A 19,066-nucleotide genomic window follows, 5' to 3' on the forward strand; every position below is an offset into this window, starting at 1 on the left:
GAGGGTTAACACAGTTAGTTACAATTACTAATCTTCCCTGAGGCCCTCATATACAATACAAGTAAAAAAATAATAATAAGAGAAAAAAAGCAAACATACAACATATTAACACATAGTCAGTTCACAATCGTATAGTCATGATAGTTCAGTTTACATGTACCATTAGAACATATAAAACAGTTACAGAGTGCATGTAGTAAATAGATATTATATACAAATCAAAATCATACATTCTAAAAAAGTAATAGTTGCAATCATTTCAAGACTGAATATTGGGACTGCCTCAAGTATTGTTTTATAATTTGTTTAAAACAAAAAGTGTTTTGCACTTTACACATTTCATATTGTAGTCCGTTCCATAAAACTGATCCAGAATAAGCAAAAGATTTTTTAAACAGTTCAGTTTTTGGCTTAGGAACTATCAAATTACCTTGAGTAACACCCCTTAAAGCATAAGGATTATTAACAGATATAAGTTTAAACTTTTGAAATAGGTACTGTGGTGCTTCTTTCCGCATACATTTATATGCAGTAAATATTTGTGGTATTTGATTCTATTTTCTACTGTCATCCATCCAAGTTCTTTAAATAAGGGGGCGATGGGGATATACTGTAAATAGCAAAAATATCAAGCAAAGAAAGATCTACAATTGAGTCAACATGACCAAAATCTTCAATTGACATCTTCTTGGAGTTATTGTCCTTTAAAGTCATTTTCTGCAATTTATTGGTAATTTTTGTAAACTTTTTTTCAAAAATCTTCTGCTTTTAATTTATCTACTGGGCCAAATTAAACCAAACTTTGCCTCAATCATTATTAGGGTATCTAATACTATTTATTATGATTTTAACCTAATTTTACATGATTTCCAAAACCACAGTAGATACAGGTGAGCGACACAGGCTCTTGAGAGCCTCTAGTTTTCCATTTCTGAAAAATAATTTTCGAACAATCCCATTTTGTGGAATGTGAATTTCGATAATTAAATTCACTGACATCTGTCATCTGAATTTCCATTAGAAGTATCCACAATGGCTAAAATGCAACAAATTCTTAACAGAATGCAACAAAATTAACTAGAAATATATCTGTTTATTTTACAACCAAACGTATAGAAAATGGCAAACTTCCGGTAGGGCTGTGTATAATACTGGAATCCTACTCAGTGAACACAAGATTTTTTTTCTGGATTTCGACAATCCCAAAAAAAAATATTTAAAAAAAAAAATAGATTGCTGACCTACCGTTCCTATTTTTTTCCAGGATGTAACTGGAACCACACATATTCTTTTATTTGGCCTTACACAACGTTTGGTATGAACAGGGCATAAGACTCAACTTAAAACTTGATTTAGTAATTTCAGTTTTTGTTGTCCTCAGTTATGCCTCTTTGCATAGTTATAATAGAATAAATTTCAGGTTCTTTTCAGTGATAGTATTCAATGTGTGAGTGGTATTTTAATGGGTGTTTAATTTTAACTCCTTTTCATAATGTATCTAGGAAAACAGAAATTATATTATGCATTATGCATTATATCTATATATATATTTTTCCAGAGGAAATGTGAGCTTTTGCCATCACTTGGCGTCTGTCGTCGTCCGTTCAGTGTAAACTATTTCAAACATCTTCTCCTCGGAAACTACTGAACCAATTCCAACCAAATTTAAGCTGAATGTTTCGTAGGGTATCTAGAATAAAGTTTGTGTTTTGTTTTCTGTTTTGTCAAAAAAACATGGCCGCCATAGCTAAAAATAGAACATAGGGGTAAAATGCAGTTTTTGGCTTATATCTCAAAAACTAAAGCATTTAGAGCAAATCTGTCTGGTGTTAAAATGTTCATTAGGTCAAGTTCTATCAGCCCTGAAATTTTCAGATGAATCTAACAATCCATTGTTGGGTTGCTGCCACTAAATTGGTAATTTTAAGGAAATTTTGCAGTTTTTAGCTCACCTGGGCCAAGTGAGCTTTTCTCATCACTTGGCGTCCGTCTTCCGTCGTCGTTAACTTTTACAAAAATCTTCTCCTCTGAAACTACTGGCCAAATTTAACCAAACTTGGCCACAATCATCATTAGGGTATCTTGTTTAAAAAATGTGTCCGATGACCCCGCCTGCCAACCAACATGGCCGACATGGCTAAAAATAGAACATAGGGGTAAAATGCAGTTTTTGGCTTATATCTCTGAAACTAAAGCATTTAGAGCGAATCTGATACGGGGTAAAAATGTCTATTAGGTTAAGATCTATCTGCCCTAAAATTTTCAGACGAATCAGACAACCTGTTGTTGGGTCGCTGCCCCTGAATTGGTAATTTTAAGAAAATTTTGCAGTTTTTGGTTATTATCTTGAATATGATTATAGATAGAGATAAACTGTAAACAGCAATAATGTTCAGCAAAGTAAGATCTACAAATAAGTCCACATGACCAAAATTGTCAATTGACCGCTTTAGGAGTTCTTGCCCTTTATAGTCAATTTTTAACTATTTTTCTTAAATTTTTGTAATTTTTTACAAAAATCTTCTCCTCTGAAACTGTTGGGCCAAATTTAACCAAACTTGGCCACAATCATCATTAGGGTATCTTGTTTAAAAAATGTGTCCTATGACCCAGCCTGCCAACCAAGATGGCCGACATGGCTAAAATTAGAACATAGGGGTAAAATGCAGTCTTTGGCTTATATCTCTGAGACTAAAGCATTTAGAGCAAATCTAACATGGGTAAAAATGTTCAGCAGGTTAAGATCTATCTGCCCTGAAATTTTAAGATGAATTTTTAACAATTTTTTTCGTAAATTTTTTAATCTTTTACAAAAATCATCTCCACTGAATTTACTGGGACAAATAGAATTAAACTTAGCCACAATTTTCAATAGGGTATCTTGATATGAAAATGTATCCGATGACCCTGTCATCCAACCAACGTGACCACCATGGCTAAAAATAGAACATAGGGGTAAAATGCAGTTTTTGGCTTATATCTCTGAAACTAAAGCATTTAGAGCGAATCTGATACGGGGTAATGATGTTTACTAGGTTAAGATCTATCTGCCCTGAAATTTTCAGACGAATCAGACAACCTGTTGTTGGGTTGCTGCCCCTGAATTGGTAATTTTAAGAAAATTTTGCAGTTTTTGGTAATTATCTTGAATATTATTATAGATAGAGATAAACTGTAAACAGCAATAATGTTCAGCAAAGTAAGATCTACAAATAAGTCCAACATGACCAAAATTGTCAATTGACTGCTTTAGGAGTTATTGCCCTTTATAGTCAATTTTTAACAATTTTTCTTAAATTTTTGTATCATCTCCCCTCTGAAACTATTGGGCCAAATTTAACTAAACTTGGCCACAATCATCATTAGGGTATCTTGTTTAAAGAATGTGTCCTATGACCCCGCCTGCCAACAAAGATGGCCGACATGGCTAAAATTAGAACATAGAGGTAAAATGCAGTCTTTGGCTTATATCTCTGAAACTAAAGCATTTAGAGCAAATCTAACATGGGTAAAAATGTTCAGCATGTCAAGATCTATCTGCCCTGAAATTTTTAGACGAATTTTTAACATTTTTTTCCGTAAATTTTTTAATCTTTTACAAAAATCATCTCCACTGAATTTACTGGGACAAATAGAATTAAACTTAGCCACAATTTTCAATAGGGTATCTTGATTGAAAAATGTATCCGATGACCCTGTCATCCAACCAACATGGCCACCATGGCTAAAAATAGAACATAGTTGTTTACTATAGAAGTCTACAGGAAAATTGTAAAAAATACAATTTCAAATGATCACAACTTGAAAACTAATTTTAATAATGATAAGGGGTCTTCAGTAACTATTGTTAGTCTAGTTTCTAGTGGGATGACCTTCTTTTAATTTAACTACTGGGCCAAATTAAACCAAACTTGGCCTCAATCATTATTAGGGTATCTAATACTATTTATTATGATTTAAACCTTATTTTGCATGATTTCCAAAACCACAGAAGATACAGGTGAGCGACATAGGCTCTTGAGAGCCCCTAGTTATTTTGTGATTTTGTTGGATTCTAGCGATGAGGTTAAATTTATTAATCTGTTATCCACTCTTAATATCTTCTGACTGCTCCACTGTTTCTGTGCAATAAATAGACAACTTTTATTTCAATTTCTGTCAACTTGTAATATGATGTTATTTATGACAAAATGGAGGTCAAGTTGGGTAATGATTTTATTTAGTTTTGTTGTTCAGGAGTTTTGGTACCTGATTAGATAATTGCACTTTTATGGATAACTTGAGAATTTTGAAACTCATCAATTTCAAATTTTGATTATTTTTTTTTCATGAGAAAGTGGAGGTCAGGTTAGGTATTGATGGTTTTAGATTTTTCTGTTCATAACTTATTGTCCTTGATTGATAGAAAAAAATAGGACTGCATGTTGTTTCCAAGTGATGAGTTTAGAGCTATTTGACAATCCTTTTAAATTTTTATACATGTATGGTTTTTTAGCTCACCTGGCCCGAAGGGCCAAGTGAGCTTTTCTCATCACTTGGCGTCCGTCCGGCGTCGTCCGTCGTCGGCGTTAACTTTTTACATTTTGAACTTCTTCTAGAGAACCACTGAATGGAATGAAACCAAACATGGCATGAATGTTCCTTATGAGGTGCTGACCAAGTGTTGTTACTTTGTAGCGGATCCATCATCCAAGATGGCCGCCAGCTGTGGACTTAGTTTAACATAGGACCCTATGGGAAATACATACAAATGTCTTCTTTTAGAGAACCACTGAATGGAATGAAACCAAACATGGCATGAATGTTTCTTATGAGGTGCTGACCGAGTGTTGTTACTTTGAAGCCAATCCATAATCCAAGATGGCCGCCAGCGGGGGACTTAGTTTAACATGGGACCCTATGGGAAACACATACAAACGTCTTCTTTTAGAGAACCACTGAATGGAATGAAACCAAACATGGTATGAATGTTCCTTATGAGGTGCTGACCAAGTGTTGTTACTTTGTAGCGGATCCATCATCCAAGATGGCCGCCAGCGGTGGACTTAGTTTAACATAGGACCCTATGGGAAATACATACAAATGTCTTCTTTTAGAGAACCACTGAATGGAATGAAACCAAACATGGCATGAATGTTCCTTATGAGGTGCTGACCAAGTGTTGTTACTTTGTAGCGGATCCATCATCCAAGATGGCCGCCAGCTGTGGACTTAGTTTAACATAGGACCCTATGGGAAATACATACAAATGTCTTCTTTTAGAGAACCACTGAATTGAATGAAACCAAACATGGCATGAATGTTTCTTATGAGGTGCTGACCGAGTGTTGTTACTTTGAAGCCGATCCATAATCCAAGATGGACGCCAGCGGGGGACTTAGTTTAACATAGGACCCTATGGGAAATACATACAAATGTCTTCTTTTAGAGAACCACTGAATGGAATAAAACCAAACAAGGCATGAATGTTCCTTATGAGGTGCTGACCGAGTGTTGTTACTTTGAAGGCAATCCATAATCCAAGATGGCCGCCAGCGGGGGACTTAGTTTAACATGGGACCCTATGGGAAACACATACAAACGTCTTCTTTTAGAGAACCATTGAATGGAATGAAACCAAACATGGTATGAATGTTCCTTATGAGGTGCTGACCAAGTGTTGTTACTTTGTAGCGGATCCATCATCCAAGATGGCCGCCAGCGGTGGACTTAGTTTAACATAGGACCCTATGGGAAATACATACAAATGTCTTCTTTTAGAGAACCACTGAATGGAATGAAACCAAACATGGCATGAATGTTCCTTATGAGGTGCTGACCAAGTGTTGTTACTTTGTAGCGGATCCATCATCCAAGATGGCCGCCAGCGGTGGACTTAGTTTAACATAGGACCCTATAGGAAATACATACACATGTCTTCTTTTAAAGAACCATTGAATGGAATGAAACCAAACATGGCATGAATGTTTCTTATGAGGTGCTGACCGAGTGTTGTTACTTTGAAGCCGATCCATAATCCAAGATGGACGCCAGCGGGGGACTTAGTTTAACATAGGACCCTATGGGAAATACATACAAATGTCTTCTTTTAGAGAACCACTGAATGGAATGAAACCAAACATGGCATGAATGTTCCTTATGAGGTGCTGACCTAGTGTTGTTACTTTGAAGTCGATCCATAATCCAAGATGGCCGCCAGTGGGAGACTTAGTTTAACATGGGACCCTATGGGAAATACATACAAATGTCTTCTTTTAGAGAACCACTGAATGGAATGAAACCAAACATAGTATGAATGTTCCTTATGAGATGCTGACCAAGTGTTCTTACTTTGAAGCCGATCCATAATCCAAGATGGCCGCCAGTGGGGGACTTAGTTTAACATGGGACCCTATGGGAAATACATACAAAGGTCTTCTTTTAGAGAACCACTGAATGGAATGAAACCAAACATGGTATGAATGTTCCTTATGAGGTGCTGACCGAGTGTTGTTACTTTGAAGCTGATCCATAATCGAAGATGGCCGCCAGCAGGGGACTTAGTTTAACATGGGACCCTATGAGAAATACAATCAAATGTCTTCTTTTAAAGAACCACTGAATGGAATGAAACCAAACATGGCATAAATTTTCCTTATGAGGTGCTGACCGAGTGTTGTTACTTTGAAGCCAATCCATAATCCAAGATGGCCGCCAGCGGGGGACTTAGTTTAACATGGGACCCTATGGGAAACACATACAAACGTCTTCTTTTAGAGAACCACTGAATGGAATGAAACCAAACATGGCAAGAATGTTCCTAGTGAGGTGCTGACCAAGTGTTGTTACTATGAAGCCGATCCATAATCTAAGATGGCCGTCAGTGGAGGACTTAGTTTAACATAGGACCCTATGAGAAATACGTACAAATGTTTTCTTTTAGAGAACAATTGAATGGAATGAAACCAAACATGGCATGCATGTTCCTTTTGAGGTGCTGACCAAGTGTTGTTACTTTGAAGCTGATCCTTCATCCATGATGGTTGCCAATGGGGGGACTTCCTTTAACATAAGACCCTATGGGAAATACATACAAATGCTTCTTCTAGAGGTGCACTGAATGGAATGAAACCAAAACATGGCATAAATGTTTCTTATGAGGTGCTGATTAAATGTTGCTACTTTGTTGCCGATTTACTGTTCAAGATGGCCACCAGGATTTTTTATTAAATTACAGGACCAATATTAAAACAAATCTGGCCTCACTCATTATTAGGGTATCTGTTATGATTTTAATCTATTTTTACATGATTTCCAAAACCAAAGTAGAATCAGGTGAGCGACACAGGCTCTTGAGAGCCTCTAGTTTTATTACAAAATAAGATTCAAGTTAGATTTTTACTATTTTCACTCCTGCTATTCAATGAGTAATGGTCCTTGATTAATTTAAGAATGGTGTTCAGCAGCTCCAAACTGTTTCCTTGCATTTTAACAATGACAATGTTTGTTATAGGTTGCTCTCTACCATAAATGTTTTTCATTTATTGTGTTGTAGTATGAATCAGGTCGTTGGTTTCTCTTTTCAATTGTTTCACATTTTGTTAACATTGCTTTTTATAGCTTAATATACAGTGTACTAAGGTTTTGCTTATTGTTGAAGGCTGTATGGTGAACTGTGCTTGTTAACATCTTTGTCCCTTTTCTTTCTTTAATAGATAGTTGTCTAATTGGCAATCATACCAGATCTCCTTATTTTCATAATGAAAAAAGGAAGGAAAACACAGTTTGCTGTCTGCTATTATTGGGGGATCAAATGGTACCAAAAGATGTTCAATAGAAATTTCAAGTTTTATCAGCATGAGATTGCAAAAAAATTCATTCTATGTGGGAGATGATTATTTTCAGCAGTTTTATTGGGAGAATATACCTAGATGAACTAGGCAAGGCTTTGTAGGGAAAACCGCTGCTGCAAATCTGGACAGTTTTATATAGGATTTCTGTATTTTGAAGGCCCTTCCATCCTCCAAAGCACAATGCTGTGTGCACAATTTGAAAGAAGCATTATTGAGTTTCATGTCAGTGTATAAATACTTATAAAGATCTTTTGGAGACTGATTTTAAGTTATAAGTCCAAGTTAAATTATCAGACAAAGTGGGCTACAATCAATTACTTCAGTGTAAGGATGATGATGATGATGATGGATGGCTGCTTAAAGTTATATGAAAAAAGTTCTTGTAATTTTAATTTTATTGAAATTATTTAACAAATGCATATATACTGAACTAAATCCTCTATGCACTCTTTTTACTTTTTTTACGAATTTATAACGTATTATCAGCAAATAATATTTCGATCAGTGATTGTTGATCCCAGATTATTCAACTTTTGAATTTGTAGCCGAAGTTTACTAGATAGTGACATTGATAAATAATCAACACATAATCACGGAGCACATGCAAAATAAGTGAATTGATAGGATGATGTTTTAATTACTTTTTTTTTCCATGCGCTCCTATTTGTTATTAAAATTTTCCATAAGAGTTGTTAAATGATTTGGTGTATTTGATTTGTTCTTTAAGAATCAATTACTACCATTTACCTTCCAGTGCATATTTGTTTCAATCTTGCATCACGGTTTTTCCCTCGCACTTGCACTGTGCAATGGCCGAAGTTCTAACAGATGTCGTAGTTAAGGTCACAGCATACAGAAATTTATCGGTGAATTAGAGTGCAGGAAGACACTAATTCAATATCAGTACATTTCTGAAGGTTTTGATAGATAAAGAAATTTATTTTACAAGAATGTTTACTTTTCTGCTTAAGTCAGTTTGATCGGAACTACTTATGATAGATCAATGATATTTTCTATAAAGTTGCATTACTATCAGTACAAATCAGTTTGATGACTATTTCAAAGCCCTGCCCCCCTATGTCATGGTCCAGCGACTTTGAATTGTTGCAATGTTGCTGTCCATCAGATTGTCTTTTTTTTCGAATTTTCTGCACCCAAGCGAGACATCTCTCTGTGTCAACAATTTATTTTTTAAATTTGAAGTATCATATGATTTTAACTTCCAACAGCAAATTAAATGCATATTTAGGATGAGAACATGTTAATGCAATATGAATATTAACCCTGCTTTGTACTAGACCAACACACTGAGTCGCATATTTAACCTGCTAGTTCACAAGGTAACACCCCGCAGGAATCCGAGCGGACCAGTCTTTGCTCTTACTCCTTAATGCCAGGTGCTTAGCAGAGAGGCAGCAAATTCCAATTTTAGAGTCTTGTTTGAAGCAGCTAGGGTTCGAACCCTTTGGTGTAAGGAGGCCTTTTTTAGGTTTATTTAATGCTTCACTGCGTCACTTTCCACTTTCTTTTTTTTCTTTTTCTTCTTTAGTTCCTACTTTAGTTGTTCAATACATTTTAAACTGCTATCATCTAATGGTTTTAGTGACCCATTGTTTTTATATCACAGCCAACTTCCAACCAAAAGCAGTCATTATGACCAGCATTTTAGACCTTTTTACATGGAAGTTTAATACTATTTTACATGACAACTGTTATGATCATATAAGGTTTAAAAGACAATTGAGGTACCAATACAAACATTTAGTCAACAAAATTTCTTTTCTTAATATCTGTTGGTTTTAGTTTTGGAACATGCAAATAGCAAAATTATCTTTTCAGATTGCAATTACCTTTTTTCATTTAATACAAAACTTTGAATATGAAGTTGAGTTACATTGATGTTTTATGACTAATACTCTTTAGAAGTGCAATGTATCAATAAAATATTTATTGATATTAATCTGTTGAAATCAGTAAGAATATTATTCTACGGAAATATTTGACTCTGCCAATGTACCAATCTCCTTGTAATGCATGAACTCTTGTGTAATGAATACTTATCATTTTCATTATTTGTGAACAGGAACCGATTACTGTGGATTCATTATTATTTGTTTGATATCAATTGTTTATGGATTTAATTGGTACACTTGAATTTAAATCTTCAATGAGGAACAAATTGTCTATAGGCTTGTATGCAGACTTTTGTAAAACCAAGAAATCATAAATCAACAAAAATACAATTATCCCTTAATCCAGGAAAATAAATGAATTCTCAGCATCTGAGTTTGTTTTTTTTTTTTTTTTTTTTCTTACTTGATTTTTTTCCCTTTTAACCTTTGCAAAAGAAGTACTTGTAAACTATTTTGATAATTGAGAAATGAAAGAGAACAAGATAAAACTTCTATGAAGATATCTTGTGGTTTGATTTAATTATTTGTATATATGTATATTTTAGTACAAACAATCCTACTTAGATAATAGTACTGAAATATTGACCATATCAGTAAAAGTTAGAGTAACCAATAGTCGCACTTTACATTTACGTCTTTCTCTATTACTAACTTAATTTAAGCTATCTACAGAGATTTGTAACAAACACAAATGTTATCACTATTGTAAATCCAATACACACAATAACTGTTAACAAAGCAGAAAATAGATAATGGCTAATGAAAACCAACTAGACCTTTCCTGAAATCTATCAGAACTAATCCCGGGATAGTAATATCTAAACAAATTATAATTAATCAGCAAAATGATCATTGAATTTCTTTGAAGTTTGTAATCAAGAGACTTTCTGTCTTCTGTCTGTGAAAGACAATCCCATGTATTGGTGATGACAGGCAATCAAAGATTTAATTATGAATGTAAATGGTTTAATGATAAAAATTTCAATTCATTCATTGAATGAAATAATCGTGATATCTCTTATGCCATCCTAGTGTATATGACAACATAGAAAGCAAAGATTCCCGTATGAATGGAATATGTCAATATATTGAAATCATTGATAAAATTGACATAACTTCAGTATGAATGAAATGAATAAACTGTCAGTGTGTTGAAATCATTGATAAAATTTCCCAGGACTAAGATACATATTTTCTATTTATCAGTTTATTTGCCTGAGGAACTTTTTAGGTTGCAATGTACTAAATAAAGTTACATGACTGCAGCCATTTGTTAAGGGAACATATCACAGAGAAAAAAATAGCTGGCTATCTTTAATTGGTTGTAATATCATTTGCATATTTTTCTCCTAGAAAGATTTATGAATAAGTTTCATGCAAGCACAAAAGAGTTGGTTCACTGACTCTTAATTTTTGCATCCCAAAAAATCTATGAAAAAATATACTGCAGAATGTTGTGAAAATTGGAAGAAAACATGTTACAATGTCCAATTGTTTCAGTTAAAGAAGATTTATACCAATTGCATCATTGGTGATGTATTTGTGACGTCATAAATGTGGGTGACTTTCTTTAAAACCCTGTTTTTGTCTCACCCACAACAAAAGTGGTAAAATACAAAACATAGGGATTACAATCAGGCGACAAGAACGTACACTATTTGTTTAAAACTTTATATTTTAGAAGGAAGAACACCTGAATGCTTCAAACCTTATATGCAAATGCCTTATGTCAGAAAGTTTCCGTCTGTCATATGTCTATTGTCCTTGACCTAATTTTCATAATTCATGGATTGCTTAAAAAAAGTTCTTTTGTCATGTGAAATACTCACTTATTATGAGTAATAGGATAACTATATTTGGTATATGGGATCCATGCAAGGTCTACAAGTCTGTCAGACAGGGTTCACCTGACCTTGACTTCTTTTCATGGATCAGTTTTTATGGTCAAGTCTGTCAGACAAGGTTCACCTGACCTTGACTTCTTTTCATGGATCAGTTTTTATGGTCAAGTCTGTATCTTAGATACTATAAGAAATAGGTCAACTATATTTGGTGTGTGGAATGATTGCAAGGTCTACATGTTCAGCTGACAGGGTTTCATCTGACCTCGACCTCGACCTCATTTTTAAGGTTCATTGAGCATTGTTAAGTTTTGTGGTTTGGTCTATTTCTCAGATATTATAAGCAATAGATCAGCTGTATTTGGTATAAGGAAATATTATAATGTGTACATGTCTGTCTGGGAGGTTTCATCTGACCTTGACTTTTTTTTATGATTCATTGGATAATTTTAAGTTTTTCTGGTTTGGTCTAATTTTCAGATACTATAATCAATAGGGACTCCATATATTTGGTGAATGGAATGATTGTTAGGTGTACATGTCTGTCTGACAGGTTTCATCTGACCTTGACTTCATTTTTATGGTTCATTGGTCAATGTTCAGTTTTCGTAATTAGGTCTGTTTCTCAGATACTATAAGCAATAGGCTTACAATATTTGATGTATGGTATGAAAATCAATCATGATAAGTAAAGTAGGCAAGATATTTCAGCTAGTGCACTCTTGTTATATGTAAAATATGGCAGGTAGATACAGTTCAATGGGAGATGTAGATGACATAATGAAGTGAGACATTCAATGACCCATTGTTGCCAGTTTTGTTTTTGATTTATTAACAGAATTTAATTTCAGGACTAGAAATGTAAAAAAGAATCTGTTTTCCCAGTATAAAATGAGACTGAAAAATTCAAAAAGAGTTACAAGCATATTGATTTTTTTTAAATTCATTAACATTAAGCTTTCATAATATGGTTGGGTTCTCAGGTACTATAGATGAAAGGTCAACCATATTTAGTGTATAAAATGATAATATGGAGTACATGTCCGTCTGACAGGGTTCATATGACTTTGACTTCATTTTCATGATTTATTGGTCAAATTTGAGTTTTCAGGATTAGGTCTGTTTCTCAGATAAAATAGGTAAAAGGTTAATTATATTTGGATATCAAATATTTGCAATATGTACATGTCAATCTGATATGGTTCATCTGACCTTGACTTATTATCATGTTTCATTGGTCAATGTAAGTTTTTTATTAGGTCTGTTTCTAGGGTGCTCTTAGGAAATGGTCAACTATGTTTGATAAATGGATTGAAATTCAGGTGTACATGTCTGTCTGACAGAGTTCATTTTATCATAATTCTTATATGATTTGCATATCTACAGATACTTAAATTTGATTGGTCCTTCAGCATTTTTTCCCTTGGTTTACACTTCAAAAGACCATGTTGCCGAAACTATTTTCGTAACCTTTTTCATTGTGATCTATTCATGCGCGATACAGATGCATTGGATCAAGGTGTTCAAGCAAATTGAGATTGAAAAAACAAATGTATAGCTGTTATTTTTATTCTAATGAATAATAAAAAGAAATATACATTAAAGCTTGGAAAATGTGTAAATTTACAATAAAATAAAATTCTGCGAAATTTCATGAATGAGCTTGGCGCATTAACGTCATGGGAAAACTTGACGTCATACGAATGAAAACTCTCAACATGAACATTATTCCATTTCAAGTAAGCTTCAAATTTAAACAATATCTCATTAAAATGAAGTTGTTGAGGTAGGTGTTATTTCATTTTAGATTCTATTGCATTAATCAAATATTAATGGATTTCAGAAAGTCAATATGGCAGCTTACTCCTTAGTTACGAAATGTCAGTTGTGCATTTGATGGTAAATAGTAGCCAATGTACCTAAAATTGTTAATTAAAAATTGCAAATGTTTGGATTAAGAATTATAAGGATTAAACACATTTTTTCTAGAAGTTATTGATGTGTAAACTGGGTTGCTGACTCACAAACTTTACAGTAAAGTCCTTTGTTTTATTTAGTTTGTGAGTTAATCGCCCCAGTTTACACAGCAATAATATCTAGAAAAAATGTGTTTAATCCTATATTAACCTCATCTTCATGGTTCATTGGTCAACATTAAGTTTGGTGATAAGGTCCATTTCTCAGATACTGTAGATAATAGGTCATCTGTATTATGTGTATCAAAAGATTGTAAGGAATATGTTACATTGAAAAAAGACTGTTAAAGAGAGATTATATGGCCCTGTCCCCTAAGTAAGGTTCATTGTCCTTGAATGTTTTGCATAGTTTACATGTTTTAAGTATTGCTTTTTTAATTTCAACATTTCCATTATACTATCAAAATTAAATACAGGCGAGACATATCTCTGCGTCAACAGTTTATTTATGAAAAGATAAGGACTGTGAATTATAGATGCAAAATATAGATTCAATTTCTTCATTTACTTTTCCTAAATGTTTCTTTCCTTCTTTATATTGATCAGTGTCTTAGGCTTATGTGGTAAAAGGTGTTACTTCCTGTTTATGTGGTCAAAATATCATCTCTTAATTAATATGTTACACAGGAGCACTTAAGTACTAGACATTTTCTTGGAAACATACTATCCCATACAAACATATGACAAAGCACCCGGAAAAAATAGATCTATCAATCATTGGCAATGTTGAACTCTTCTTTAACCAATCAAATGTTATTTAACAAATTGACATTGATTTATAATGTTATTACGTTTTTCCAGACCTGACAATCATTTCACTTATAGCTATAAATCCTTTATGTCTGTATTTTATTCATCATAAACTTGTAATTGAACTAAAGTGGGGGATACATTTAATATTGTTTTCTTTAATTGCATGTGATGGAAAAGATTCTCCCACGCTGTCATTTGTAGATTTTACGACTTTAATAATGTGTCACCTTTAATATTTTTCATGACAACCATCAGTTTCCTGGTTGTAATAAGTAGTAGAAATTGTTTTCATGCTTTTATATGAAATTATCTGCTGTTATGAGTATTACTCCTTTCGATTTTTTTTAATTTTCTAATGTCATGTGGGCCATACATTTTAATACTTAATGATAGTTATGATTATCAATGCAACTATTCAGAATATGTAAAAGTGTGTAGTAGTATATGGGATAATTAATATTGATTCATACTCATTTTTTTTTTATAAATTAAACTATAAATCATAAAGTTAATATTTTAAATCATTACATATTAATACATTCATGATTCAATATACAGAAGGTGTAGTTTACAACTCTCCAATTAATGGTGGGAGCCTTCAAATTTTTGTTTTTTTTTTGTTTTTTTGAAAATTTGAAATACATAACCATATAAGATTAGTCATATTTTTAATATAGAAAAGAAACAGCTCCATGCCAAATTTAAGTTTACACAAAAATATTTCAGTTAGTGTAAAAAAAAAAGTTAAATTAATATATACCTATTCAAGTTTGATTTTTCTGAAATATTCTCCATTGAAAGCAAAAATATTACCACGAAAATTATGTCAAATTTGTATCGCAAACATCTACATATAATTAATGCTGATATATATAGTAACGACATAAAAGTTTTGAATTTAAGTTGATATACATTTTGTAAAACTAGAAAAATTATACATGAAGAAGAATGATAAGAAACTGGAAATATGACAACTTTTACAATGTTATGGGGGGAAATTTTATGAAAACTGTTCCAGAAATTAGTCCATTAGATTACTTTTTTAAATAAAAAACTGTTTTATATAGTGTTTGTATGGGAAAGTTGTCATGTGATCTTCATTTTGGCATGTAATTGTTCTCATAATTGAGAAATCTTTCATGTAAACATGTCTATTTGTTGTTTATTGGAGGTTTTTTTTTCAGCTTTAAAGGACTTGTAGTTACCTTTTCTTTGTGACTTTGAATTCTTTGTAATAAATACAAGTCTTCTTGTACTAATGTTGTGATAAATGCAAGTTTTCTTGTACAAGTGTTGTAGTAAATACAAGTCCTCTTGAATAATGGGCCCTGGTGGCTAAGTGGTCTATGCAGTTCATCTGCAGTTATCTCTTGGCTGTCAACACTGAGGTTGTGAATTCCACTCCTTATCTTGATTGACTAGGGTTGCCTGCCAAAGGTTGAGGATACTCTAATAAAAACTGGCTGCCACAATATAGAGTGTAAAACACTGTCAATCAATTAATCATCTTGACTATGAACAAGTTTTCAATCAATGCAAGTCCTCTTGTACTAGTGTTGTAATAAATGAAATTTCTCTAGTACAAGTGTTGTGATAAATACAAGTCCTCTTTTATAATGGGCATTGGTGGTCCAAGTAGTTCATCTAAAGTTATCACTTGGCTGGTTGTGAGTTCGAATTCGCTAGTGGATGTTTTGTTCCATTCCTATCGTAAATGACTAAGATGCCTGCCAAAGGTTGTGTTTCTCTCATGATACTCCTGCATTCTCAGTCAATAAAAAATTATATAGCCAAGAGTGCTGAAAGTGATGCTAAATCACTCACTTTAACTATTTACAAGTGTTGTAATAAATACAAGTCCTCTAGTACAAGTAATGTAATAAATACAAGTCCTCTTGTACAGGTGTTGCAATAAATATAAGTCCTCTTGTACAAGTGTTGCAATGAATACAAGTCCTCTTGTACAAGTTTTGTAATAAATTCAAGTCCTCTTGTACAGGTGTTGTAATAAGTACAAGTCCTCTTGTACAAGTGTTGCAATAAATACAAGTCCTCTTGTAAAAGTGTTGTAATAGATACAAGTCCTCTTGTACATGCTAATAATTACAAGTCCATTTGTACAAGTGTTGCAATAAATACAAGTCCTCTTGTACAAGTGTTGCAATAAATACAAGTCCTCTAGTACAAGTAATGTAATAAATACAAGCCCTCGTGTACAGGTGTTGCAATAAATACAAGTCCTCTAGTACAGGTGTTGCAATAAATACAAGTCCTCTTGTACAAGTGTTGCAATGAATACAAGTCCTCTTGTACAAGTTTTGAAATAATTTCAAGTCCTCTTGTACAGGTGTTGTAATAAGTAAAAGTCCTCTTGTACAAGTGTTGCAATAAATACAAGACCTCTTGTAAAAGTATTGTAATAGATACAAGTCCTCTTGTACAAGCTTATAAATACAAGTCCATTTGTACAAGTGTTGCAATAAATACAAGTCCTCTTGTACAAGTGTTGCAATAAATACAAGTCCTCTAGTACAAGTAATGTAATAAATACAAGCCCTCTTGTACAGGTGTTGCAATAAATACAAGTCCTCTAGTACAGGTGTTGCAATAAATACAAGTCCTCTTGTACAAGTGTTGCAATGAATACAAGTCCTCTTGTACAAGCTTATAAATACAAGTCCATTTGTACAAGTGTTGCAATAAATACAAGTCCTCTTGTACAAATGTTTTAATAAATACAAGTCCTCTAGTACAAGTGTTGCAATAAATACAAGTCCTCTTGTACAAATGTTTTAATAAATACAAGTCCTCTTGTACAAGTGTTGCAATAAATACAAATCCTCTTGTACAAATGTTTTAATAAATACAAGTCCTCCTGTACAAGTGTTGTGATAAATACGAGTCCTCTTGTTCTTGTGTATGTTAGGTTAATAAAGAAATTTTATCTTGAATCTTTTGCCCATATGTCTTGCTTTTAGTTGATATTTAGTTTGTCCAATATGAAGAAAATGTGATATTTTCATAACTTCTTTAAGGAATACATTTAGATTCATACTTTATTTTTAAATTTATGTCAAAAAGATATTATAATTCAATAGATTATCATAATTTAGGTAAGAATAAAAGAAAACGTTTGGTATATGTTAATGAGGCAGCAACACAAAAAAAAAGAAATTCAGAAATTTTTACATAAGGTTTTCACAATATGCAAGTCACTATACATACAGAAATATATAGATATGTTGATTTCTAAATTTTCCCTGATGTTAATAATAAATGCAGCTTTGAGCTAAGGTTAGTGGTTTAGAAATCCAGAGATGTAATTGATGTTAAGTTGTCTAAAAATTTAGTTAGTCTATAAACCTTATAAATTTTTCAGAGGAAAGCTATAGCTAAAGTTCAGGCCAAAGGTGGTATTGTAAAAGAAAATCCAAATGCAGTCAAGAAGAAAAAGTCTCCTGATGCTCATCAGAAAATCAAGAAAAGAATACATGAAAGTGAGAAACTTTATAATCAAAATTTTTAGTCGGTGGATGCATGTCAATACAGGATTTGATAATGTAAATAATCCTATTTACTGAGGTCAGGTTGAGTTGAGTTTATACGCCCCACCTAGGGGCATTATGTTTTTTGGTCTTAGTGTCCGTCCATCTGTCCCACTTCAAGTTAAAGTTTTTGGTCAAGGTAGTTTTTGATGAAGTTGAAGTCCAATCAACTTGAAACTTAGTACACATGTTCCCTATTATATGATCTTACTAATTTTAATGCCAAATTAGAGTTTTGACCCCAATTTCACGGTCCACTGAACATAGAAAATGATAGTGCAGGGCATCCGTGTACTATGGACACATTCTTGTTTAAGGTTAATTACTCTTGTATAGTTCTACCAAATGTTTATGTAACATACTGATGAAACAGTTTTATTTAATTTGATAAAATAAAAAAAAAATCATGTGAAGTATCAACTTAATGTAATATTCACCCAACTATAACATTGTATTAATATTAATGTAATGTTAACCCAACTATAGACAGAAAGTCAAAACTGAACATCTAAAATAACATACAAAGTTCTTAATAAGGTATTAATCTTAATTGGGATAACTGGTCAGTCGAGAACAATAGAAAAGTAGCTCTTCTTACCAGTTACTAGCATAACAGTCTTAACAAAAACTCTGTTGACTTAAATTTATTTTCAGGTCATGACTTGGAGAATACTGAGCCAACAGAGGAACGTCCTCGGAAGAGATCCAAGCTGCTGGGAAATATTGATGAGAATTCTGCTGAGTTTAAAGAACTAATGAAAGCTAGATCCAAACACACTGGTGCTCTTGCTGAAGTAAGATTACAAATTATACAACTTTTATTATAACCTTGATTTTATTTCATATATCAGTGACAGATGTTTTAAGTTATCATGGTTAAGAACGTTTCTCAAATAATATAAGTAATATGTCCCTCTCGCAAATTTATCTGAGCTTGACCTCATTTTCATGGTTCATTGGTCAACTTTTAGTTTTCTTGCTTATTGCTATTTTTCAGTTAATATAAGCAATAAGTGTATGCAATGATTTTTAGGTAAAAAATGTCCTTCTGGCAGGGTTCATATGACAATAACCTAATTTTTATGGGACTTTTTGTTAAGTTTATGTGATACCTGTTGTGATACCTTAACCTTAAAGACTCAACATAAAATTTTATTATCAGTAAAGCAGGCATAACATTTCAGTATGTGCACTCTTGTTAATTTC

General features: G+C 32.9%; 1 protein-coding gene and 1 long non-coding RNA gene across 2 annotated transcripts in view; both read left to right on the forward strand.

Annotated features, from left to right (window-relative positions):
• LOC127710287 (protein MCM10 homolog) overlaps positions 1–19,066 on the forward strand; it is a 71,697-nt gene that overhangs the window by 43,804 nt on the left and 8,827 nt on the right. The window contains exons 18-19 of the mRNA XM_052216079.1: positions 17,695–17,812; positions 18,515–18,654. Of these exons, the coding sequence (XP_052072039.1) occupies positions 17,695–17,812; positions 18,515–18,654 (258 nt within the window). The remainder of the gene's footprint in view (positions 1–17,694; positions 17,813–18,514; positions 18,655–19,066) is intronic.
• On the forward strand, positions 4,656–6,572 carry LOC127710831 (uncharacterized). The gene is made up of 3 exons (XR_007986351.1): positions 4,656–5,147; positions 5,646–6,080; positions 6,413–6,572. It is a non-coding gene; the product is annotated as an uncharacterized LOC127710831 (long non-coding RNA).

Source organism: Mytilus californianus, unplaced genomic scaffold (assembly GCF_021869535.1).
Source record: "Mytilus californianus isolate M0D057914Y unplaced genomic scaffold, xbMytCali1.0.p SCAF_1, whole genome shotgun sequence".
Taxonomy (NCBI): Eukaryota; Metazoa; Mollusca; class Bivalvia; order Mytilida; family Mytilidae; genus Mytilus; species Mytilus californianus.